The sequence below is a fragment of the Malaclemys terrapin genome, chromosome 19 (assembly GCF_027887155.1).
Source record: "Malaclemys terrapin pileata isolate rMalTer1 chromosome 19, rMalTer1.hap1, whole genome shotgun sequence".
In the NCBI taxonomy this organism is placed as follows: Eukaryota; Metazoa; Chordata; order Testudines; family Emydidae; genus Malaclemys; species Malaclemys terrapin.
This window is the reverse complement of record NC_071523.1, coordinates 12,546,287-12,571,038: the sequence shown is the minus strand read 5'-3', so window position 1 is coordinate 12,571,038 and position 24,752 is coordinate 12,546,287. Positions and strand designations below refer to the sequence as shown.

General features: G+C 50.3%; 1 protein-coding gene across 1 annotated transcript in view; it reads left to right on the top strand.

Moving 5' to 3' along the window:
- Positions 1-24,752, top strand: part of PIK3CD (phosphatidylinositol-4,5-bisphosphate 3-kinase catalytic subunit delta) — a 47,197-nt gene that overhangs the window by 13,947 nt on the left and 8,498 nt on the right. The window contains exons 2-18 of the mRNA XM_054009110.1: positions 865-1,028; positions 2,187-2,415; positions 2,866-3,095; positions 3,978-4,157; positions 5,002-5,151; positions 9,131-9,220; positions 11,494-11,715; positions 15,697-15,793; positions 16,238-16,368; positions 17,822-17,881; positions 18,188-18,355; positions 18,945-19,066; positions 19,228-19,371; positions 20,518-20,617; positions 22,499-22,677; positions 23,327-23,436; positions 24,167-24,245. Of these exons, the coding sequence (XP_053865085.1) occupies positions 888-1,028; positions 2,187-2,415; positions 2,866-3,095; positions 3,978-4,157; positions 5,002-5,151; positions 9,131-9,220; positions 11,494-11,715; positions 15,697-15,793; positions 16,238-16,368; positions 17,822-17,881; positions 18,188-18,355; positions 18,945-19,066; positions 19,228-19,371; positions 20,518-20,617; positions 22,499-22,677; positions 23,327-23,436; positions 24,167-24,245 (2,432 nt within the window). The 5' untranslated portion in view covers positions 865-887. The remainder of the gene's footprint in view (positions 1-864; positions 1,029-2,186; positions 2,416-2,865; positions 3,096-3,977; positions 4,158-5,001; positions 5,152-9,130; positions 9,221-11,493; positions 11,716-15,696; positions 15,794-16,237; positions 16,369-17,821; positions 17,882-18,187; positions 18,356-18,944; positions 19,067-19,227; positions 19,372-20,517; positions 20,618-22,498; positions 22,678-23,326; positions 23,437-24,166; positions 24,246-24,752) is intronic.

Below are 24,752 nucleotides of genomic sequence, written 5' to 3'. Positions count from 1 at the left end.
CAGACTCTCCTGCTATTCATAGTGTGGGGAGCAAATTACACATTCCTGCAAGGCAGGAGGGATAAAGCCAGAATCAGCCCTCCCTCCCCCCACCCCATCCTGGCCATCCCACTCTGTGCATTTATTCCCCCCTATTCTTTTTAAAACAAAATTAATTTGTAATCTTAATTTTTTTTATAATCTGGACCTGCACCAGCTCTTCCTTGTACACCTGGAACTCGTCTCTGGAAGATAGAAATGGAGGTTGAGACAGTAAGGTCCAGGGAATAAGATGTCAGGCTGGGAGTTGGGACTCCTGGGGTCTGTTCACTGAAACACATGCAAAATAAAAACAAAAACAAAGAAGTTTGACTGACAAAAGAGAATGTTCACTAGAAATGACATTTCTGAAAAAAAAAATCAGGTGGTTGTGGGGGTTTGTATTTATTTTATTTATTTATTTATTTTTGACCAAAACTATTCACAGAATTTGATCCCAAGTTGCAAACAGTTTCGGTGCCCAGAAAAATTCATTTTTTGGCATATTTACCATTCATTTAAAAAAATTTCGCCCAGCTGTAACACTAAGTATTTCATATTCTTAAATGACTAAGTAGAAGCTGCTTTGAACTATAACCAGGGCAGCATGTGGGTGCACCCGAACAAGGATGTCTTTTTTTTTTTTTTTTAAGGCACTGGATTTGGACTCTGGAGATCCGGATTGAATTCCCAGTTTCCCCATCCATTAAATGGGGATAATAATCTGGTCTTGTCAGAGCAGAGACCGGGTCCCACTGTGTCGGTGCAGTGCTTAGCCTTAGTCTTGTTGGGGCTTTTAGGAATTACTCAATACAAATAATTGTCATTTCTCTCCCTTTGTTGCAGATTGTAGCTAAGAAGTGAGCAGGATGCCCCCGGGCATCTATTGCCCTGTTGAATTCTGGTCCAAGGAGGAAAACCAAACCATCCAGGTGGACTTCCTGCTACCTACAGGCATATACCTGAACCTCTCTGTATCCTGCAATGCCAGCTTGGGCACCATCAAACAGGTACCAGCCTTTACCGCAAGCCTCACCCCGGTGGCTAAAGAGTCACCTTTGGGATCGATTTTACAAGCGCGCCGGGCGTTTTTCTTAAGCGAGTTCAGTGCTTGGGAAAGCCGTCTCGTGGTGATTAGGGGAACTTTAGTTAAAAAGAAAAGTTTTTGGTGTTTCCTTTGAGGAATAAAATGCTGAACAGGAGAGTAGAGGAAATGAAATTCCCTTTTCAATTCACTAGGCAGAAATCAGAGTGGAAAAGGTTCTCATTGCAATAGCAGCCTGGCTTAGATGACTCACACAGCACAAGAGACAGACATACGGTGCCAGATCATTAGAAGTTCTTTCTGTGCCTGCAGTTTTCAGGCCAGAAAACCATGGGCACAATAGATGTGCTTTAGTTGTTAAGTCACCAGCTATGTGGTCACAATCAGGTAATTAGTTAACTGTCTAACTGGCATCCACTGGGGTGGAAGGATGGTCTAGTGGGGAAGGCACTGGACTGGACTGGGGTACAGGAGACCTGGCTTCAATTCCTGGCTCCGTCATAGATGTGTGACTTGTGCCTCAGCTCCCCATCTGTATAATAGGGGTAATGCCTCCCTACCGGGCAGGGGTGTTGCAAGGCTAAAAATCCACGAATAAGCATTGTGAGGTGCTCAGATACTGTAGATACCTAGAGAGATTTATTGCAGCTCATTGCAAGCACAAAAAAGGGAAGCCAGGTTATTGTCTGGCTGAAAATTGGGTTCTCGCAGTTGATTCTGTGCGATCACAAGTCATCGAGAAATAATTAGGTCAGTTATAGTTACAGCTACTCATGTCGTCTATGTTTCAAGACCCGGGGATGTAGCGAAAAGGGTTCGCACTGCCTCCCATTGTAGTGCATTGCGCCTCTCCCCATGGGCGCACACGGGCGTGTGCAGTTGTGAATTTCCTGGGGATGGCATTTCTCAGGTGTCCTACAAATGACTGTTGTTCTTCTCCGGGGCTTTCATTAAGGCCCTGCAAGATCCCAATCAATAGCTGCCCCTGCTGTAGTTTGTGACCGTGTGTAATGGCCTTGGGGGATTGTGGGGATGGAGTGGGTAGAGAGTGGGGCAGTCGGGAGGGGATGTGATGGTTCAGCCGGCACATCGGTGGTTCCATCCTACTGTTGGTTTGTCCCAGGTGGTCTGGCGTCACGCACAGTATGAGCCGTTGTATCACATGCTCAATGACCCCGAAGCATACGTCTTCACGTGTATCAACCAGACGGCCGAGCAGCAGGAGCTGGAGGATGAGCAGCGGCGCCTCTGTGACATCCAGCCCTTCCTGCCTGTCCTTCGGCTGGTGGCTCGTGAAGGTGACCGCGTCAAGAAGCTGATTAACTCCCAGATCAGCCTGCTCATTGGGAAAGGTGAGACCCCACCTGAGTGCCAGCAGGAGCTGCTTTAATCAGGATAGGGCATGCGTGCTGGCAGCAGAGGGAACTCAGTTACGCCAGGCTCAACCTCTCTCAGCCAGGGTTGCTGTGCAAGAAATAGCACAGATGCACTGACTGAATTAGGAGAGTTCTCAGCTATGCCAGTCCTAGCAAGAGTCCCTGTGGACTGACTAAGGGCAAGGGGTGATCTCTCCTCTGGTCTAGTCCCAGCCTGTCCCAGCAAGAGTCCCTAGAAGGGACTGGTGTAATTGTGTAGCCATCATAGTCTAATGCTATCGACTTGGCTTTTTCTACCATACGTTATGGGATGCTGCGATCTCCCCGCCCAGCAGAGGCAGCTGATTATCAAGGACCAGTGACCCTACTGCTATGTGGATCATCTCCTTTTATTTATCTATGTATTTATTTTAACACCCCGCTCAGGTTTGCATGAGTTTGACTCGGTGCGCGACCCGGAGGTGAACGATTTCCGTGCAAAAATGCGACAGTTCTGTGAAGAGAAGGCGGCGAAGCGGCAGCAGCTGAGTTGGATGGCCTGGATGGAGTACAACTTTCCCTTGCAACTGGAGCCCTTGGCCAAAGGCCCCAGGACCGGCCCCCTTCGTGTCCCCAACAAGAACATCTTTGTCAACGTCAAGTTTGAGTCTGGCGGGGTAAAATCTGAGCTTCCTCTTACGTGTAAAGGGTTTGCGCGCTCAGTTCTGCGTCCAGCTGTGGGACCAGGTGCTGTCAGAGAGAGAGTATGCCATGGTTCCGTCTGTTTGGGAATGATCTTGACTCCTTGAGATTGAGATGTTTGGAAGGACTGTGTGTAAGCCGGCCACCTCCCCACCAAACAGCTGATTGATGGAAACGGTCCCCTCCCCAAACGAGCTTTGCCCGCACCCTCTCTCGAAATTCTGCACTGCTGAAACAGATCCCCTTTTCTTTTGAAATAAAAGGGTCAGGCGGTCTCATGATCCCAGCATGCTGCTTTGAGGCATTAGGCTGCCTCTGTCACGGAGCACCTGATAACTTCTCATTCCTTCCTGCTGCCCTCGGATAACCCCAGTCCTGGCATTAAACAAAATTTCCAAGGAGGCACCCGCTCAATCTGAATGAACCATCCATAACATAGCGCTTGCCAAGCATTCATCCTGGCAACTCTCTCCCGCCCCCCGATTAGCAGGTATCGTCCCCCTTTTGTGCCGACAGAGGCAGTAGAGGCAGGAAGTTTTAAATGACGTGCTGAAGGCTGCAGAGGGAGTAGGCGGCGGAACTTCAAATGGGACTCAGGAAGTTCCTGGCTCCCAGTCCTGTGCTCACACCACTGGACATGCCCCCCTCCACTCTGACCTCTGTCCATCCCTGTTTGTTAATGTGGATAATTACGCTGCCTCCGTAGCCTTCTCTTCACCCCTAGGTCCTTTTGGGGAATCTAGCTATCCCTTCTGGCATCTGGGGCTGTGGGTCTCGCTCTCTGCAACTCCCGATGCTGATTTCAGCCCCTTCTCAGCTGGTATTTGACTGTATGTACTGTTTTGTTGGGATTGCAGGAGAGCTTCACCTTCCAAGTCTCCCCCAAGGAATTCCCTGTCATGTTAATGAGCTATGCCATCAAGAAGCAAGCTACCGTCTTCCGCCACCAGACAGTGGAGAGCCCTGAGGATTATACTCTGCAGGTGAAAGGGAAATGTGAATATCTCTACGGGAACTACCCCCTGTACCAGTTCCAGGTGAGTCTCTTTCCTCCACCTACTGGTGAGCTCTTTCCCAAGCGTACAGGCACTTTTCTCTCTGGGAGGCAGGAAAAGGATGCTCCATGCTATTGTCGTCCATGTTCCTTATGTCGAGCTGGAAATACGCCCTAAAGGGACCCAGTCCATTGTCCAGTTAACAACGGTGACCTGGATGCTGCCCCAATGAACGGCCCTCTAGGGAGGAGTCTATGAGCAGGCACCACAAAGAACATAAGGCTGGGCTCGGTTATGGGTGGAGAAAGTTTGACTCGATTGTGGGTCCCTTTGGCATTGAGCACTAATGAGCCAAACCCATTGTGTGTGGGGGGGGATTATGGTTCCGAGGGGTGACTCCCTCCATCCCCTCTCCTCAGCCAGGGTGTAGCTGCTGAACGTCAGAGTTGAACAATGGCTCCCACTACTGGGAAGCAACACCGCCCCCCCAAACGGCATCCCCCCTCCTCTGCTGTGACACAGGCGGGTTCTCTGCTGTCTGGAGCAATGAATCCTTCCCGGCCTCGTACCATAAAACCAGGCAGCCCGGTGCATGTATGGAGGATGGGCTTGGAAACCTGGACCCACTCACTCTTGGAACTGCACTTTAGTCTTCAGGGTTCTTCGTACCAGGGACGCCTCCTAGGAACGATGTAGGTTTAGAAAGGATTTGGCAGGAGAACCTAGTTTTGGTGGCTGCTGGGTCACTTCCACATGCTGCCCTTCCTCTCCTGTCTGACCCAGCCCTGCTTCACCCCCACCACTACCCTGTCCACATCCTCGTGGCTTCCAGGCTGTCTGTTCTACCAGGATTACTCTGTTCTCTCTCTGCCCCTCCTCCCGCCAGTACATCCGCAGCTGCCTGCACCATGGCCTGATGCCCCACCTGACGATGGTACACTGCTCCTCCATCATTGCTATGCGAGACGAGCAGATCAACTGCACCGCCCACACCCCGAAGATGGTTTCCAAGCCTCCCCCGCTCCCCAAGAAAAAGGTAACCATGTGAGCACACCAGATACCCTTCTCCCCCTGCTCCCACCAGCCTGACACACCCATTTGCTTCTTCTCTGTCTTTTCCACAATGAAATTGAGATGCTAGTGCCACCTGGAAGTGACTGCCCAGCAGGCAGAGTGACACCCTGGCCCTTTAATGCAGGGGTCATAACAAGGCCAAAAGGGGGTAATTGGGGAACCGCCTCCCTCAGTTACATAAAGGACCTGCACAGAGACCCTCTGTTTCTTCAAATGATGGTCCCTGTATGTCCTCCAAACGTGGGTGCGTGTGTGCACCATGTGCCTGAGTCCGAAAGGTTTTCCTGGCAGTGTCTGCTGACCCACATGTGTGTCCTGCATCCCTTCGTGTTTGCAGCCGAGGGTATAATAGGTTGTGTGGGTTGACGCCACTCTAGTGCCCTCTTACTGCCGCATGGCCTGCCTCGGCCCTGTTCCTTTGCGCTCTTAGTTTTTGCTAAGAGAGTGATTTCTCTCCATTTGTCTATAGTTGTGTATAGTAGTTGCAGACTTAGTAGTAGGTTGGTTAGTACTAGCCATTCCCATTTGGGGACTGTCCCTCCCCCCACGCGGGGACCATGCCCACATTCTGGGGTTTAAAAACTGTGTCTCCTGCCCGCATTCATTCTCCATGAGCAATGAGCACCGGCGGTGTCTTTATCACCTCGGTGAGTCTCGTGTCACGGCTCCTTGCTCCTTCTGCGAGTCCTTCCTGCGCTGGACCTGGGAAACTTGGGAGCTCCACCTCCGTGAGTTCCTCCATGGAGGAAGCAATGAGGGAGTTTGCTCATTTGGATCCGGGCCCATCGGAACCACCCACACAGCGACTTTCACCGGCGGTGCACTCCCCTTCCACTGTTTCCCATGTCCCGGATCCAGCAGTACCACCGGGGAAGGGCAGGCCCAGCCATCCGAGCAAGAAGCACTCTCGTGGGCACAAAAGCAGGTCCCCACAGCGGACTGCTACTAAATGTAGCGTTTCCTCCCTGAGAGGCGCCCGGTTGGATGAGATGTTACGCGCAGAGACGACCACACCGACGCCCAAGCTTCCCCAGGTGGAGGGAAAAGCTCAGCGCAAATGGGGTCTGGCAGTACAGATAGCCGCCCATCCAGAGTGCTCTTGAACCACCCTTCCCGCTGCCACCTCCGTGCCATTTGGACAAGCTGGAGACGCTCCCTGGCTCTGTGAGCATTTCCACGGGCACTTGTAGGACTCCCGGCTGATCAGAGCCCCTCCTCTCAATTGTGGAATTGGTGCTATCCTCCCCAGACCCTCTTCGATCCTCTCCGCCCCCCTCCTCCCACTCGCACGTGAGGTTCCCGCTCCAGTGGACGAACTGATCTTGCTGCTCTGGAATGACCCCCGCTGGTGCCACACTGCAGCCCGCCCATTTCACTGGTCCCCCCACTGCTGGAACCATCCTCGGAGTCAGAGGAGTTTTTGGAGCTGGAGCCTTTGTTCTCCCCCATGTCACACCGCAGCTTGGATTCGCGTCCCCGACTGCCTTATCCACCAGCGTATGATCCAGCAGCGAGGGTCTGGTACTGGTACCCGTGGGGCACACCACACCCACAGGCCCCTTCGTCTTGGCTGCCCGGGGCACCCTGGAACACCTACCGCCACCACTAGCCGCCTTTCCAAACGTCCTATCACTCCGCCCAGCACCATTGAACACAGAGGAAGAGGCGGACATGGAACTAGTACTGCCGGCTCCTCCGGTCCCCATGGCCACTTCCTTCTTGTTCATTCCTCCTTCCCTGTCTCCGCCAGATGATCACCGGCAGTATCAGGACCTGCTCCAGTTGGTGGAAGAGGACTTGGGAATACCGCTGGAAGAGATTCAGGATCAGCAGCACCAGCTCCTGGACGTTCTCCAACCTCAGGGACCATCTATTAATGAGGTCATCCTCCCGCAGCACCGACAGAAATCCACCCCTCCAGATTGGGCGTCGAAACGCATGGACCCCTTGGGGAGGAAGATGTATTCCCTGGCGATGCTGCAGTAAACGATCAGACTCCGCTAGTCAAATATGATTTTAATAACTATACGGGGCTACCAGAGTTCCGGGACAAACTGCCACCAGACCAGGGATTCTCAAACTGGGGGTTGTGACCCCTCCGAGCCTCCATTAAATTAAATGACCTCCCCACACCTTTTTAATTTATAATTTACAGGGGGGTGTCACACTCAGTCTTGCTGTGTGTGAGAGTCACCAATACAAAACGTTTGAAAACCACTGCACCAGACCAACAGCAGCAGTTTCAGGCGCTGGTGGATGAGGGATGCCTGGTCACCAAGGTGGGCCTCCAAGCAGCTGTTGATGTGAGGGAGGTCTAAAATAAAATCAAGGACCTCCCCTTTGATGGTCATTTTCTTGGTCACCGTCACCTCAGCTAGATGGGTCAGTGACCAGGCAGCCATGATGGCAGATCCCCGTATTCCACACAGATAAATTTTCCTTATGGCCACACTCTAAATTCCTCCCAAAAGTAGTGTCGGAGTTGCACCTAGATCAGTGCATTCACCTCTCTGTGTTCTGCCCCAAACCGCACGCCTCCCATGCAGACAGGGTCCTGCACTCCCTCGACGTCCGCCGTGCCTTGGCATTCTACCTCCACAGGACCAATGCCTCTCTCACGTCGCCGAAACTGTTTGTAGCCATTGCTGACCGATCTAAGGGCCAATCCCTCTTCTCCCAACGAATCTCCAAATGGGTCTCTGGGTGCATCCACGAATGCTACAACGCTATCCAACAGATGGAGTCACAGCGCACTCTACACGAGCCTGCTTAGCAGATGTCTCCTGGCAAGACATCTGTCATGCAGCAACCTGGTGCTCTGTCCACACGTTCATGTCCCACTACTCCGTCGCCCAAACGGCAGCTGCGGAGGCTGCTGTAAGCCGTGTCGTACTGTGGACTGCACTTCCTCTCGCGTTCTTGCACCCATCTCCATGCTGATTGTTGCTCGCTACTCACCTGTGTTTGGAATCCATGTAGGGACCATCACTTGAAGAAGAGGAGGTTACTTACCTGTAACTGGAGGTTCTTCGAGATGTGTGGCCCTTATCAGTATTCCAATACCCGCCCTCCAGCTGCTGTGATGCAGACTGGACTACTCAGTGGTAAGAGGGATATGGGAGAGATGTTGACCCATACGACCTATTATACACTTGGCTGAGAGCATGAGGGGATGCAGGATGCACGTGCGGGTCAATGGACATTGCTAGGAAAACCTTGCAGACTCAGGCGTATGGCACGCATGTGTGCCCATGTTTGGAATACAAATAGGGCTACCACATCTCAAAGAACCTCTAGTTACAGGTAAGTAACCTCCTCTTTCCTATCGGAGATCCTGAGGTCAAAATGGGAGTGACTCCCTATGCCCGCCCTGGGGGCACCTCTCCATCCCTATTTCCAGGGTTAATAGTCTGAGCACAGGTCAGGGAGCCAGGAACTCCAGCATTCTGATCCCAGCTCTCACCCTGATTGTCACTCTGGCTTTGGATTAATTCTTTAATTTCTCTGAGCCAGATTCAGCCCTGGCATGAGCAGCGTCCACTGGCTGCTCTGTTGCCCTGGACTGGGGTGCAGGAGAACTGGATTCTATTCTGGCTCAGCCTCTAACCAGCCAGGTTAGTCAGTTCACCTTCTCGTGCCCCAGTTCCCAATGGGGAAACGGATACTGTACATCTCCATAAAGACCTTTGCTGAAGAGCACTATAGAAGTGCTAGGTATTACTGTTACAGTGGGAGATCCACCCACTTACTCTGGCTGAATTTGGTCCTGGATCAGTTTCCCCATCTCTAAGGTGGGTACAATACATCCCAGGGGAGCAAGTGGCGATGAGGGGCTCTGCTGCTGGGGGGCACCAGCCTGTCTCCTTGCCACAGAGACTGCAGGTTGGTCTTCATTCTGGGCCATGTGCTAACTTAAGTTCTGTTCTCTCTGCCCTTTCTAGCCAACTCACGAGTCTCTCTGGTCCCTTAATCAGCCTTTTTACATTGAACTGGTGCAAGGCAGTAAGGTGAATGCAGATGAGAGGATGAAGGTAGGTGCGGGCTGGGTGTGGGTTGTTCGGTTTTTTGCATCTGGTTGCTTACCGCTTGTGTGAAAGACAACAGGGATCAAAGGCCTAAGATCACATGACTCCTTGCTGCATCGTCCTTCATTCAGCTTTAGGGCGACCTCTAAAAAGCTTCACAACAGGAAGGAGAAGGGAACTTGTTAGCCAGCAGCTCGCTGAGCGAGCAGCACATTCTTAGAAGCCTGAGCTGCAAGAGTTTCTGAGTACTGAGCCTAGCTGCTCGTCTGCGGTGACCTCACCTCAACGGAGATGCAGAAGTGCTGGCGACCAACAAAGGAGGAAGAACTAGGGCTGTGTGATGGGGGTGAGGGCAGAGGAACGGGAGGTGGCCCCAGCATAGGAGAGCAATAGGGGAATGGAGAGAGAATAGGCCCTGGGAAGCAGAAGACTTGCTAACAGAATGGGGCAGGCAACAAATGGAGTGGGACCCCTGAGTTCTGGCAAATGAGGAGAAAGGAGGCAGAGAATGGTGCCTGAATGTGTCCGATATAGATGATGTTGCCTCGCTGAAAGTGTCTCCCAGACTGTGCAGGGGATCCTGACTAGAGGTGATTTCTAGTGCCTGGATGAACATGCAGCAGGAGGGATGGCACGGGCTGGGAAGAGGTCTCTTTTCTGTTCTGTGATAGGGTCCTGGCAGGAGAGAGGAGAAGTGAGGGCTGATGCATTTAGCCATATGGAGACTTGTGAATGCCAGAAATAGTTTCATATGCAGAGGCATTTCAAGGGGGATAACTAACCACTGCCAATGTGCTTTGGGGTTTGTTCTGCATCCAAGCCAGTTCTACACATCCTCCCCAGTGCTATTAATTTGCTTCTCCCTTGGCATAAGCCCATGTCCGTTTCTTGTTGGTTGCTTGATCCGGTTTCCTCATCTGGGCCTGTCTAGCCTTTCAGCAGTTAAGATTCGTTAAATGTTCCCACCGATTGGTTTTACTGCTGTTGGATTTTAATTTATAATATTTTTGTATCTTTGGTATAAAAACAATTCCAACGTCATTCCCAGCTGGCAGCTCTTTGGGGGCTGGTGTGAAATGAGTGACGTGGTCTCAGTCTTGTATACGGTATAGTTGTAACCTTGTCAGTCCCAGAAGGACAAAGCTCAAAAGCTTTTCTCTCCCTCACCAACAGAAGTTGTTCCGATAAGAGAGAGTACCTCACTTGCCTGGGTCTCAGTCAAGGCAGTCATGTCTTGTAACAAGGGGTACACTTTTCATAAGGGCCTAAATCCCATTTTCAAAAGCAGTCTCTTAAACGCTGAAGTCACTTGAAAATGGGAATTATGCTCCTAAGTCACTTGGCCCTTTTGAAAACTCTACCCAGCATGTCCACACCAGAAAAAAAAAACAGCCGCAATTGGCATCCGTGTTGGCAGGCTCAGCAGACAGGCCAATGACTCAGTGGAGTGTGGAGATTCAAGGGAGGGCTCGTCAGAGGTGTCTAAGTGATTTAGGAGCACAATTCCCTGTTGACTTGCACTGGGAATTGTGCTTCTAAATTACCCAGGTGCTTCTGAAAATTCCAACCTAAGGCAATTAAGCACCCAACTCCCACTGAATTTCAATGCTCCTAAGAAAATATCAGCCTAAATTTCGCTATAGAGGAGAGTCTCTCTGGGTCCCGGGTAAGGCATACTGGCAAAGGACAGCTTGTACCACTGCCCATGTGGTACCTGTCCTGGGATTAACAGGATTTAATTCTCCAGGGCTGTTGAACTGATGCCTTTTACCAGCACTGAATTGACACACCCCGAGTTCCAAACATTACATATATGTGGGCAACATGTGCTTTCTAGGAAGGGTGATAGCAGCCATCTTATCCAACACACTGGGAATTGATCTGGTGACCTCCAGAGAGAGAGACATGAGTGCCTACAGCTTGAGCTAAATAGTCAGGCTCAGTAGCCAAGCCTGTGATAGACTCATCTCCTCTGTTGATCGGGCACAGAAAGGGACCTGTAGTACAAGCTTACTAGTGGATTAAATGAGCACGTTGCAATCATTAATTAAATCGGACAACCCACATGTGAGGTAGGAAGAGATCATATTAACTGTATAGATCAGTACGCTGACACACAGAGAAGTTAAGGGACTTGACCAAGGGCTCACAGAGAGACCGTGGCAAGAGATGGGAATAGCACCCAGGAGTCCTGGCTCCCAATCCTGGCCCCATTCTAACCACACCCCCTGAGCGAAGAGCTCAGGACATTGTGATCCCAACGCACTCTTCTTTCTCAGTTGGTGGTGCAGGCAGGCCTTTACCATGGCAATGAGATGCTCTGCAAGATGGTGTCGAGCGCCGAGGTGAATGTGTGTTCGGAGCCGGTGTGGAAACAGAGGCTGGATTTTGACATTAGCATCTGCGACCTGCCCCGCATGGCGCGGCTCTGCTTCGCCCTCTACGCTGTCATCGAGAAGGCCAAGAAGGCACGATCCACCAAGAAAAAATCCAAGAAAGCTGTAAGTGAGGCCCGGGAGGGGCTGGGGTGGGTGCTGGGCCAGTCTCACCAGCTGTGTGTGGCAGCGGAAGCAGCATTGAGCTAAACACATAGGACTCTTGCATTTCAAAGAGGGAACTTCAGCCAGTAGAAAAGCTGCTGCCATGATGGGCTGTCCCATTGTAACTGCTCCAAGGAGGCTGGGGAGTTCAGGAATGGGTACCGGTACGATGGGCTGTCCCATTGTAACTGCTCCAAGGAGGCTGGGGAGTTCAGGAATGGGTACCGGTACGATGGGCTGTCCCATTGTAACTGCTCCAAGGAGGTTGGGGAGTTCAGGAATGGGTACCGGTACGGTGGGCTGTCCCATTATAACTGCTCGGGGGAGGGAGGGAAGAGGAAATTCATATTTAATATTAAAATTTACTCTATATTTAACTGCAAAGAAAAGGGAATTATTTGTGTTCATTTCCCTTTCTCTGCATTCCAGCGCTTCCTCATTTGTAGCTGAGGTTAAACCTCATTCTGTGATGGTTCTTCTCTATAGTAATGTCTTTCGTGCAAACCCTGTGTACAGCTAGTTTACCGCCAAGGGAGTGGGGGAAGAGAACAAACTCTGTAAGGAACCAGTGTACAGCCCAGGGGGAGTGAGAACAAACCCTGTGCAGAGCTAGAGAACAAGAGGCATAAGCAGGGAGCAGAAAATATGTGTTTTCAGGCAACATTTGAAATGGGCTGGACAAGCAGGGAAGCACGGACACGTTCAGGGAGGCTGTTTGGTGCAAGCAACAGAAGGGAAGGCCCGTGTTGCTCAAATTCACTTTGCGAGCTCTTTTTGTTCTCTCACCTTCATCTCCTGCACCCCAAAACGACCCTCCTGTGATCCCCATCTCTCAGAATCCTCAACCCCCTGTATTCAAGGATGCATGATGCTATTTCAGCCCCAAGTGAGATGACCCAGGGTAAAGTCTGTTGTCCCATTTGAGGCCAAATGCAGCATTTACAGCCAGTGCACAGGAATGTGATCGTTTAAATTCATAATATTATATATCCAAAAGCATATTCTCGGCACCCAGGAATTGCACATTCCCTGGTACTGTCTAGTCAGTAAACTTAATCCCTCCAGCTCTTTCCCTTTGGAAAGTTTTCTTAATGACCCCCAAAGGGCAAGAAACACTTTTGTTTCCACGCAAATGCTTTGATTCTGTACAAAAGTGTGCAACCTCCATGAAAACATAGGCACAGTCCCGAAGCTGAGAACCGGAGGCCTGCAGGGTTCATCAGGCCACCTTCGCAAAAGGACAGAAAAGCAGAGGGTTGATGCTGTTTGATTATAAAGTCTTCCCCCTGATGCCCCAGTCCTGCAAGTCCCTCCCTGGAAATGGGACCCCTGTGCTTGCACAGAGCCATGTTGGCATTGATGGGGCTCCTTGTGGGAGCTAACAGGGCTCCGTGCAGGTGCAGGGGTCCCATTTGCAGGGAGGCCTGAGATTGAAGCACTTTGAAGAAGAGACTGTTTTTTAAGTGTGGGAACCAATGGGCTAGCACAGTGGAGCCCCGATCCCTGACTGAGGCCTCTGGGTGCTACCACAGTACAAATAAAACCCAAGTCATTCAAATGCTGCAGTCCGTTAGGGGCCCAAATTTCATAGAATCGTAGGAGTGGAAGGGATCTTGAGTCATCTAGTCCAGTCCCCTGCAGTCATGGCAGGACTAAGTAATATCTAGACCATCACTGAAATTCAGTGCGCCCAATTTCTTTAAATTCTTTTGAAACTCCCAGCCTTGTAGCATGACCTTTCCCATTGTCTAGCACGGTCCCTGGTCAGCCTCTTGTTTGCTAATAGCATTGTAACTGTTCTGAGATGCAATGCATGAACTAGCTGGAGCACAGTGGTCTCTCTGGACTGTCCAGAAGCAGGAAGGTGAGGTTAAATCACTTACTACCAAGAAAAGAGGCAAACCTGCATGCTTACAGGAATGAGTCGAATGACTAGTGTTTTTCTGATTTGCTCTCTTTCCTCTTTGAGTCATGCCAAAGCTATTTCTGCCCTTATATAGACGATGTTGAGTCATTGCTTTCTGGACCTTATCCACTAAGTATCTCACTTTGTGCTTTGGCAGCCTCCACCATGTGTTTTGATAGGGACTTTTGCTGTTGTTTGGCTTCTCATTGTGGACTAGAAGCTAATGTTGCAAAGGTGACCGTGCTGAAGCTACCCAGAGTCTGACTAAATCAACAAAGGGGCTTGGAGATTGTGAGAGGTCAGTCAGAAGTGATTCATGTGTATTACTCTGGGAAAACAGCTGACTTCCCCGCCTTTCCCATGAATTAAAAATCCCTTTGCCAGGACTGCTAGAGAAGCCTTAGTGTGTTCTTTAGAATGTGTCAGTGGGAGGATGTAAAGGGCTTATCATGGCTCCTTTTAAATCTGATAGATGCCCCCTTTGTGTGTATGCGCACATTTGTACTGAAATTTCCCTTTCTGGCTGTGCTGATAATTTCATCTGAGATCTGTCCCCAGCCACCCTTTTGGGAGATCAGTTTCTGTGTTAGTTTGCTCTTAGACCATGGTGGCTTCTGACAAGTCTTGCTAAATGCTGGTTCTGCCGTATTGACCAAACTGTTTTGTTGAAGAATTGAGTGCAAACAAACTCAGCTCACCAGTGGCATTTCAAGAAGGCAGTGTAGTCTAATGGGCAGTCGGGAGAGATGGGTTTTATTATTGGTTCTGCCACCGTCTCTGTGCTGATTTCCCCTATCAGTAAAATGAGGTTATTTATACTTTGCCACCTTTTGCAAAGTGCTTTGAGATCTATGGGTGGAAAGTGCTAATTGTTATATTAAAAGATAAACAATCCGTCCCTTCCCCTTTATTAAACAACAACAACAACCCCCCTCTCTCTCTTGATCAGATATACCTGGCTTTATCTGCACATCCTGGTTTCTGAATCCATATTTACTGAACTGAACTGGTCCCTGTATTAAAGTGGCTTAGAGGGAGCTGTAGAAATACACAAAGTAGCTAAGTGTAATGGTAAGAGAGCGCTACGGAGTTAGGGTTGGAAGGCCTTGTTGGAAACCCAGGGGTTCTCCAGGCGTGTAGGTAACGAAGTATTGTCGCTACACTACACCATGAAAAAGACAAAGCTATTAACAATGCAGTGTTGTAGCCGTGTTGGTCCCAGGATATTAGAGAGACAAGGTGGGTGAGATCATATGTTGTACTGGACCAACTTCTGCTGGTGAGAGAGACAAACTTTCGAGCTTACACAGAGCTCTTCTCAGACCTGAGCTCTGCAAGATCAAAAGCTGGTGTCTCTCACCAACAGAAGTTGCTCCAGTACAAGATATTACCTCCCCCACCTTCTCTCTCTAAAGCTGTTAGCGAGTCTATTAATGCCATCTTGTGCTGTGATCCTGGCAGATCTCTCAAGCCATGCAGGGTTGGACATGGTCAGTATTTGGATGGGAGACCTCCAGAGAAAACCCACAGAAAGAGGTGGTGGTAGTGCTCTCCCTTCTAAGTCTGCACTGAACCAGTGCTTCAGGGTAGTGCTAGGAGGAGCTGTGCTGCAAGATAACCCCTACTCTAAAGTCCTTGACACGTGTGATCAAGATTTCATGGGACTTCCCACAAGTGTAGGCATTTCAGTCTCATCTGTGTGGCCAAATTCCAACTCCAGTAACTACATTCTGCCTTCTTAAATCCCCCCCTGCAGTTTCAAGTGCTCTTCTTGCCCTAAACTGAAGCGTAATGTTCTATGTGCTGTTGAAAAGCTGCTGGTTCCACCCCAGGGCTGGGTGCAATGGGTACTATATATTGTTGGGTGTACGTTTACCTGCTTCAGGTGCTGGATGTGGAGATTCTGAGGGCTATTGGGGGGAGGGGTTATTTCTTGACATTTTGGGGTGGGCCTGTTTTGCCCTTGCTCACCCTCCTCTTCCCATCACCTAGCTCCTGGCACTACACCTGGTTCAATCGCCCTGTTCCCCTTGCAGGACTGCCCAATAGCCTGGGTGAACGTCATGCTCTTTGACTACAAGGACCAGCTGAAAACAGGAGAGTGCTGCCTGCACATGTGGTCGTCATTTCCAGGTACCACAGCTGTGGTCTCCTCCATCGGGGTGGGGAGGGAGCACAAGAGGGGCAAGAGTTCATGTATTTTACTGACACTCTCTCTGCCAGCTAGTATGACTGTTAAGTCTCTGTGTTACAGTAGCACCTAGAAGCCCCACCCCGATTAGGGCCCATTGTGCTGTGCATCTGGTGCACGTGTCATGAGAGACGGACTCTGCCCAGAGGAGCTCACAAGCTAGAGAGACAAGACACAGCAGGCTGGGAGGGGAAACAGGGCACAGGGAACTGAGGAGACGTGCCCTACCCTAGACAGCAGATCAGTGTCAGAACTGAGACTAGAACTCAGGTCTCCTGAGTCCAGTGCCCTGTCTGCTGGGCCATGCTGCCGAGTCTCATGCTGCCTTCCCACCTCCCTTCACTGAGCTTTGGGAATCCAGCCTGAGGATCTTTTTACTTTTTCAGATGAGAAAGGGGAGCTGTTGAACCCCATGGGCACAGTCCAGAGCAACCCCAACACAGAGAGCGCAGCAGCCCTGGTCATCTGCTTCCCCAGCGGCATACCCCATCCTGTGTATTACCCATCCTTCGAGCAGGTAAAGGGCAGGGTATCTCTCCGGATGGGTCACCTTGCTTCCTGGCCTATAGAACACAGTTCTAAAGTGTCTCATAGAGCAGCATAGAAGGGCTGGGTGCAGGTAGCTAGTTAATAAAGGCTGCCAAGGACTAATTGAAAGCTTTGTTCTTATCGCAACACACACTGGGGTGGGTCCAGCCTGTCAGTCAATCAGTCCCATCTAAGGCCCAGAAAATCTGCTCTCCGTAGAGAGGTGGTGAAGCACTGGAATGGGTTACCTAGGGAGGTGGTGGAATCTCCTTCCTTAGAGGTGTTTTAAAGGCCAAACTTGACAAAGCCCTGGCTGGGATGATTTAGTTGGTGTTGGTCCTGCTTTGAGCAAGGGATTGGACTAGATGACCTCTAGAGGTCCCTTCCAACCCTGATATTCTATGACTCTATTCTATGAGCATTTGTCCGCAGACAGATTTACGAACTTTGCAAGCTGTGGTGGAAAGGGAGCTCTGCCTGTGTTTCAACTGGATCAGAACTTTGGGCTTCCTCTGTTGACGACCTCAGATTATCTGAAGTGGCTTTGCTCAAAAAGGAAGAGTTTCCCGATCACTAGTGGAAGCTTGTTAATGCAAAACTGCCTGATTCCAAATGAGAGTAAAATTGCAGATGGGCAGTTGCAGGTCAGGAGTGAAGGGCCCACAATTCTGCAGTGTTTACAGAAGGACAGGTTTCTGAAAAAGCCTGTGTTTTGGCGTGGGGTTTGTGGAAAGGAGGGAAGAGAGACATAAGGGAAAATGAGTGCTGTAAGAGTGCTCCCAGCTGGCCAGCACTCACTGATAACTGAAAATGTGGTATGAGAAAGCTACATCTATTGCTCATTTCCACTGACCAGACATCTGGAGTGGAAACAGCTCCAGGAGAGGCTGTGTCCGTTCCAGAAAAGGAAGCGGGAAGTCTGCTCTTGCTGGAAGAGGTGGATAATTCCCTGCAGACACGTCCATAACCGACTGTGTCACCACCCGTGGCAGCTTGTACAAAACCATCCGCTTGGCCGGAGCACTTCCAAGAATCCATCACTCTGTTATTGCTCTGGAGGGAATGGTTTGTCTTATCTTGGACGTCACTGAGCGTGACAGTGCCTCACATCTCTGCGATCGTTGACAGGCGCGCCATTCTCCCAGAGGGACTTGAACCTTTGGCTTGCATGACTGCTGCCCTCTTGCCCATTTCTCTACCTTCTTATTCCTGCTTGGTGCAGTGACCCCTGGTGGTGAGAGCAGAACTGCATGGCTGATCACTACCGACTCTCCTGCTGCCAAACTGTCAGCAGGGCATTGTTCTGCTCTGGAGGGCTTGGGAATTCAGTGGGCTCCCATGAAGAGTAGCTGAAGAGCGGGCTCCCCGTTGGGCATAAAGGGAATGTGGGCTGTGAAGAAGATGAAGGCAGACGCTTCACTTAGCCTGTACTTGTATTGCAGCTGTTGGAGTTGGGGAGGAACGGAGACTACACCCGTGCCACTCCAGAGGATCCAGAGGAGGTAAGTGTTTGGCATCATCCAGGTCTGACAGGCCCTCCCTAAGGAACTGCACACATGGGACTCCCTGGGTGCCTTTCCTGGGAGACCCGCCCCCTCCTCACCCAGCTGCCCTCAGCTCTGCATGGGCCTGGCTTTCCTGGGAGAGGGGGCCCCACAAGCTGTGTCCATCCTGGCTCCCCTCCCCACTTGGATTGTGCACCCTAGTAGCTCCCCCTGGGGCCCAGCCTTGCAGCACCTCCCAGGGAACAGAGCGAACGGCCAGGCCATTTCAGATTCAGACTGAGCCCCATACGTTCCTGTGAGCAGAAGCAGCAGCTGAGGGAGATCCTGGAGCGGAGGAGCCACACCGAACTCTACGAGCATGAGAAGGACCTGGTGTGGAAGATGAGGTTCGAGATCCGGGACCAGTACCCAGAGGCCTTGGCAAAGCTCCTCATCATCACCAAGTGGAACAAACATGAGGATGTTGCCCAGGTGAGGCAGGGGCGGGTGAGGACCATGGGTCAAGCAGCCAGCCCAGATTACAGACTTTGGGGATCCCAGTTGGAAAGCAGGGGACAGTGCGCGGCTGCTTTTGTCTTTCCTTTTCCATCGGCCTTTGCTCTGTGCACAGGCGCATCGGGGTGTCCCCAGCCCCTTCAGGTCCTGAGATCCCAGAGCTTGTGGATTCTGTTATGGTGCAGGCCGTATATGCTGTAGGGCTTTTGGGTTGGGACTTGGGGAGCTGGCTCCCAGTTCCATTGGATCCAATGAGACATTGGCCCCACTGCAGTTGTGGTGAACTCCCCTGAACCATCTCCGACAGAGTCAAGGTTCTGCTGTGTTCTGGGCGTTGCAGTCTCTGGGTGCTATACAAGAGACAGATGAAAACTGTCCTTGCCCCCCAAGAGCATACTCAGCTGTCAAGGCCAAAACAAATGCAACCTTGTCAGTTAATAAAGTGTTCCAGGCTCAAGGCCTGGCTCCTTGCATCAGCCTCTCTTGATGGCTTAGATGCTGCCCCCTCCATTGTCTCCTCTTCCTTTCTGACTCCTTGTTCCACATCTCGTTCTCGCCCTTGCAGATGATCTCCCTACTCCAGTCCTGGCCGGAGCTGCCTGTCCTGAATGCCCTGGAGCTGCTGGATTTTAGCTTCCCTGATCGCTATGTTGGTTCCTTCACTATCAACTCATTAAAAAAGCTGACGTAAGTACACACCACGGGGGGAAGCTGTTGAGCTGCTTTCTGATTGGCTGTAGGGTGGCAGAGGAGGATTATGGGCAAATGCTTGAGCCTCTTCTGTACGCATAAGTACAATTGATGCCGCCAGGGTGATGTCGTCTTTGATCTTCCTTTTCCTTCCCCAGAGATGACGAATTGTTCCAGTATCTGCTGCAGCTCGTCCAGGTGCTCAAGTATGAATCCTACTTAGACTGTGAATTAACCAAGTTCCTTCTGGACAGAGCTTTAGCCAATCGCAAAATAGGACACTTTCTGTTTTGGCATCTCAGGTAAAGAGCAACCTTATTTCAGACTCTGCCTGGGTAACCAAGTAAAACCAGCATTTACTGAAATCCTGATTGCGCAGGATTGTGTGTATATGAGAGAGAGAGAGAATCTGGGTTCAATGCATGTATTGAAAGGCTATTGATAATTCTTACCCAGTCACTTTCAGTGAAGTATTTCTATGATTGTCAGACTTCCAGGAGTGCAGTTCTGACTCTGAATGTGACTGTAAAAATGGCATCCCAGGGTCTTCTGTGTTTCTTCTCTTGCTGATTCCATATCAAATGGGACTCCTTTGACAAGTAAAAAGATGTTGAGTACAATTTTCAAAAGTACCTTAGTGACTTGGGAGCTTAAGACACGTTGATTTCCCAGGAGACTGAGGCTTCTAAGTCAATTTAGATGCTTTTGACCGTTTTACTTGTTATTTCTAACTGCCAGCGTGGCAAACTCACCCTGGAATCCGAGAGGGAAGATGGTGATATATTTTTAGACTCCAGATTGCTGAGATTCTAAACATTCTGGGACAGACCAGGGCTGATCCACACCCAAAGTTGCACTAGTTTAACAAGAGGTATGATGTTGCACTGACTTAGTTAAACCGTGTGTGTGGACACACTTTTATCGGTTTAACTCTGGCTTGTATCAGTTTAGCTTGGACCGGTAATGTACGTTGGTGATCCAGATGTAAGAGTTGCATTTTCAGGGCACGCTTTCCCCTCTCCGCTCTCCATGAAGCTTTAGACACATCTCCGTGTGTGCCCAAATTTGGTGACTGGGGGATGCTTCCACTGGGTGCTCTACAGGGGCCTGCTTTTCAGAAGGCAGATGCTCAGCACTTTCTGAAAATCAGGCTCCTTTAAGATGTCTCAGGCTGGGTACCCGGGATCAGCAGTCGCAGGCTCCTCCAGGCCAGAACACTGAGGTGGTTCTCCGAAAGGAATGCTTAACAAGTTAGTCATCCAGGAAGAAGGCTCGTGGCTTCAGGCAATGAAGTTTTCTTTAGAACCCTCTGGGTTTTTTTCCCTCTGTTACATAAAAGGAATCTAAATGGAGCCATTAATAATATTTGTCCTGTGCTGGTGTGAACAAGAGAACTAGTCACTAACTAGTCACTAGTCAGGCGAGCTTTAATCTCCCTCTTTCTATAGGTCAGAGATGCACGTCCCTGCAGTCGCCCTCCGGTTTGGCCTGATTTTGGAGGCCTATTGCAGAGGCAGCAACTACCATATGAAAGTTCTAATGAAGCAGGTAAGGGCTGCTCTCAGGCAGGAGGCCGACTGTCCCCTGCTCACAGCTGCATGTCGTCCGTTAGTGTTCAAAGATTTATTTGTATTGCTGTAGTGCCTTGGAGCCTTAGTCACAGACTCATAGACTTTTAAGGCCAGAAGGGATCATCATGATCATCTAGTCTGCCCTCCTGCACACTGCAGTCCACAGAACCTCACCTGCTCTTGACATAGGCCCCCTCACCTCTGGCTGAGTTACTGAAGTCCCAGATCATGATTTAAAGACATCAAGTTACAGAGAATCCACCATTTACATTAGTTTAAATCTGCAAGTGACCTGTGCCCCATGCTGCAGAGGAAGGCGAAAAACCCCAGGGTCTCTGCCAATCTCACCTTGGGGGAAATTCCTTCCCGACCCCAAATATGGTGCTTAGTTAGATCCTGAGCATGTGGGCAAGACTCACCAGCCAGACACCTGGGAAACAATTTTCTCTAGTAATTCACAGCCCTCCTCATCTAATGTCCCATCACCGGCCATTGGAGATATTTGCTGCTAGCAGTCGCAGATCAGCTACATGCCATCATAGGCAGCCCCACCATACCATTCCCTCCATAAACTTATCAAGCTCAGTCTTGCAGTTAGTTAGATGTTTTATCCCCCCGCCCATTGCTCCCCTTGGGAGGCTGTTCCAGAACTTCATCCTCTGATGGTTAGAAACCTTCATCTAATTTCAAGCCTAAACTTGTTGATGGCCAGTTTATATCCATTTGTTCTTGTGCCAACATTGGCACTTAACTTAAATAACAAATCTCCCTCCTTGGTATTTATCCCTCTGATATATTTATAAAGAGCAATCATATCTCCCCCCAGCCTTCGTTCGGTCAGGCTAAACAAGCCAAGCTCTTTCTCTTCTCTTATAAGGTTGGTTTTCCGTTCCTCAGATCATCCTAGTAGTCCTTCTCTGCACCCGGTTCCAGTTTGAATGAATCTTTCTTAAACAGGGGAGACCGGAATTACACACACTATTCCAGATGAGGTCTCACCAGGGCCTTGTATAATGGTACTAACACTTCTCTGTCTCCACTGGAAATACCTTACCTGATGTGTCCAAGGACTGCATTAGCCTTTTTTGCCGTCTCATCACACTGGTGGCTCTCTGGCTTATAGTCATCCTGTGATCAACAAATACACCCAGGTCTTTCTCCTTCTCTGTCACTTCCAACTGATAAGTCCCCAGCCTGGAGTCCATTGTATTAGGCGCTGTGGAGACACTGAACAAAAGGATGCTCCCTGCCCAAAGGGACTTAGTCTGTATAACTGACTAATACGATAATTTTTTCTTTATGGGGTGTTAGACCCAGAGTTCCCCTTCATGTGCAGTTTTGCTCACGTCCCTCCCCACCACACACACAATCCACGAGGTTTAGAAGTGAAGCTGTAGTCCTTCCAGCTGGGTTGGTCCAGAATGGACCAGCAGGGCAGTGCAATGCAATGTTCACTAGTGGGGACTGAGTCAGATCTCCTGTGTCGGTTCTTTGTTCTGCTGTTGACTCACTGTCTGATTTAGGGCCATGACTTTCTGCGCTTCACTTTCCCCAGGTAGGGATTATTTAAGTACTTTACAAATCTGGGTTTCAGCCATTGGCTGACGGGCTGTAAAAGTGCAAAGCATTATCTGTGACTGTTGGACACAGCTGTGCCAGGAGTGGGCATGTGACTGTGATAGCCAGGTCATAGGCCAAAGCCAAGATGTGATTGCAAATCACTTACCTCTCTGGTGACTCACGCCATAAACTTTAGCTCCTGAGAGGTGCTTCTGCAAAACCAGAAGCCCTCAGTTATACTGCAGGATAAAGACACGTTAAATCTCTTCTCCTCCCCTTTTTCCTCTGTCTGTGTCAGGGGGAAGCACTTAATAAAATGAAAGCCTTGAATGACTTCATTAAAGTGAGCTCTCAGAAGGCCACCAAACCACAAGCCAAGGAGATGATGCATGTGTGCATGAAGCAGGAGACCTATCTTGAGGCACTTTCCAATCTCCAGTGCCCCCTGAACCCCACCGTTATTCTTGCTGAAGTTTGGTAAGGAGGATTGGTGCTCCATGCCCTTAACTGCCATGTGGTTTTTGCATTACTGTTCGGTGGAAGAGCCTAGATCGCTGGCTTTCCTGATCTTTCCCTCCCACCCGTGCTAGTCACTTGTTTGTTAGGAGCATTTGCAGCTGGTTTTGCATATGAGGCTCCACTCCCCATGTCCGAGCGGGAAGAGACCAGAGGTGAAAGTAAGCTGGTATGGTCCGGTACGGCGTACCGGCTAGAGCCAGTACGCTGTGCCGGACTGCACCGGCTTCTGCGGCGGGGATTTAAAGGGCTCTGGGCTCCCCGCCGCTGCAGAGAGCCCAGAGCCCTTTAAATCCCGTCCGCGGCTCAGCAGCCGGGCTGGGGCCGAGATTTAAAGGGCTCGGGGCTCTGCGGCGGCCGAGCCCCGGGCCCCTTAATTTGCCCCAGGGGCTCCCAGCCACCTCTGCAGCTGGGAGCCCCCGGTTGATTTAAAGGCCCTGGGGCTCCCAGCCACAGCCAGTGCCCCAGGGCCTTTAAATCTCGAGAGGCCCCGCCTCTTCCAGATGAGGCCCCGCCTCTTCAGGACTCTGGCAGTACTGGTAAGTTCTGTAAATTACTTTCACCCCTGGAAGAGACCCTGACTGATGAAAGGTTTCTTACTTTTCTCTAGTGTGGATCACTGCACTTTTATGGACTCCAAGATGAAGCCGTTGTGGATTGTGTTTAATAACGAAGAAGCAGGTGGAAGGGGAGTGGGCATCATTTTCAAAAATGGAGATGGTAAGTCCTGCGAGTTCTGGTCCTCTGCTTGCAAGGGGGGCATTAATGGGTATAAAACATTCACATGCAGTAAATGGGCTGGGGCTTGGATCATTATTAGGTAAGGAGACTGAGGCTTTGATAGCAGGATTTCCGATGGAGATCTAACAGGCTCTTATCTAAACAGTCGCCAGGCACAGCTCTGTCAGTCAGACCTCCTGGCAGCTCCATAGCCCCAGTCACTATAAGGAATGAGGCTGGAGCTGCGCGGGAGCCCTAGCCTCTCTTAGCAGGAGTCACTACTGGGAATGGGGAAGGAGCGCTGGACCTGGAAGCGCTTTCAGGTATTCCTATCCCAGCCTCTGCCAGTAGGAGTCGCTGTAGCAAGGGGGTCCTGCCATAGTGTATTTTGGCTCATGGAGGCTCAGTGATTTCAGCTGTATCTCTGTTCAGAGAGCGGCTTTCTGAAATGCCCCAGACAGAGCCATGGGAACAGAGCCATTGGCAATAGACAAACCTGTCCCACTCTGGGGAAAGAGAAGGCTCTAACACTGCCAGGCCCAATTGCGGTGACAGTGGGAAACTCTGCTGTATGCAGGTGCCCCCTAGCGGTCAGCTATAGAAAGTGAGAAATATGGCAAATGCATCTTCCATATGCATATGCTCTCAAGAGAGCGTCTGCTGAAGCTGAGTAGGAGGAGGGGAAAATGGGAGAAATAGAACTCTGTCTTCATCTGTAATGTCTGACCAGATCTCCGTCAGGACATGCTGACTCTGCAGATGATCCAGCTGATGGACGTACTGTGGAAGCAGGAGGGTTTGGACCTGAGGTGAGTCATTACTTCCGAGTCACTTGTGCTACGCCAGTGGTAGTTTGCATTTGGACTGAATCGCTCTGTCAGTCGTCCTATATTGCCCTACCAGGGAAAGACAGAGACAAAGCCTGTGTGCCTGAGTCTGTGTGGAGTGAGTTGTCTCAGGGGGAGGTAAGAGCAGAGGTATGATTGGGTGAGGGAGAAAGAACTTAAATATCTGATATTGCAGCTGAAATCACAGTGGACATGGGCTGATTGTGTCACAGCTGCCCTTAGAGGAAACCAGCGGGGTTGCTCTTACATATGAAACTAGCTGCTAGCCCTATTTATGGGGCTAATGAGAGGGAGGGTGGATGGAGGGGTAGAATAACCGCAGCTCCAGCTCCCCTCCTACTTACCCCAAGAACTAAAGGGAACTCTTCTAGCTCAATGTCCCATCACCACCGAAGATGGTGAGTGAAGTTTCCATTTGTTAATAATAGAAATGGCCCTATTTCCATCATTACTGCAGTTATCGGCCCT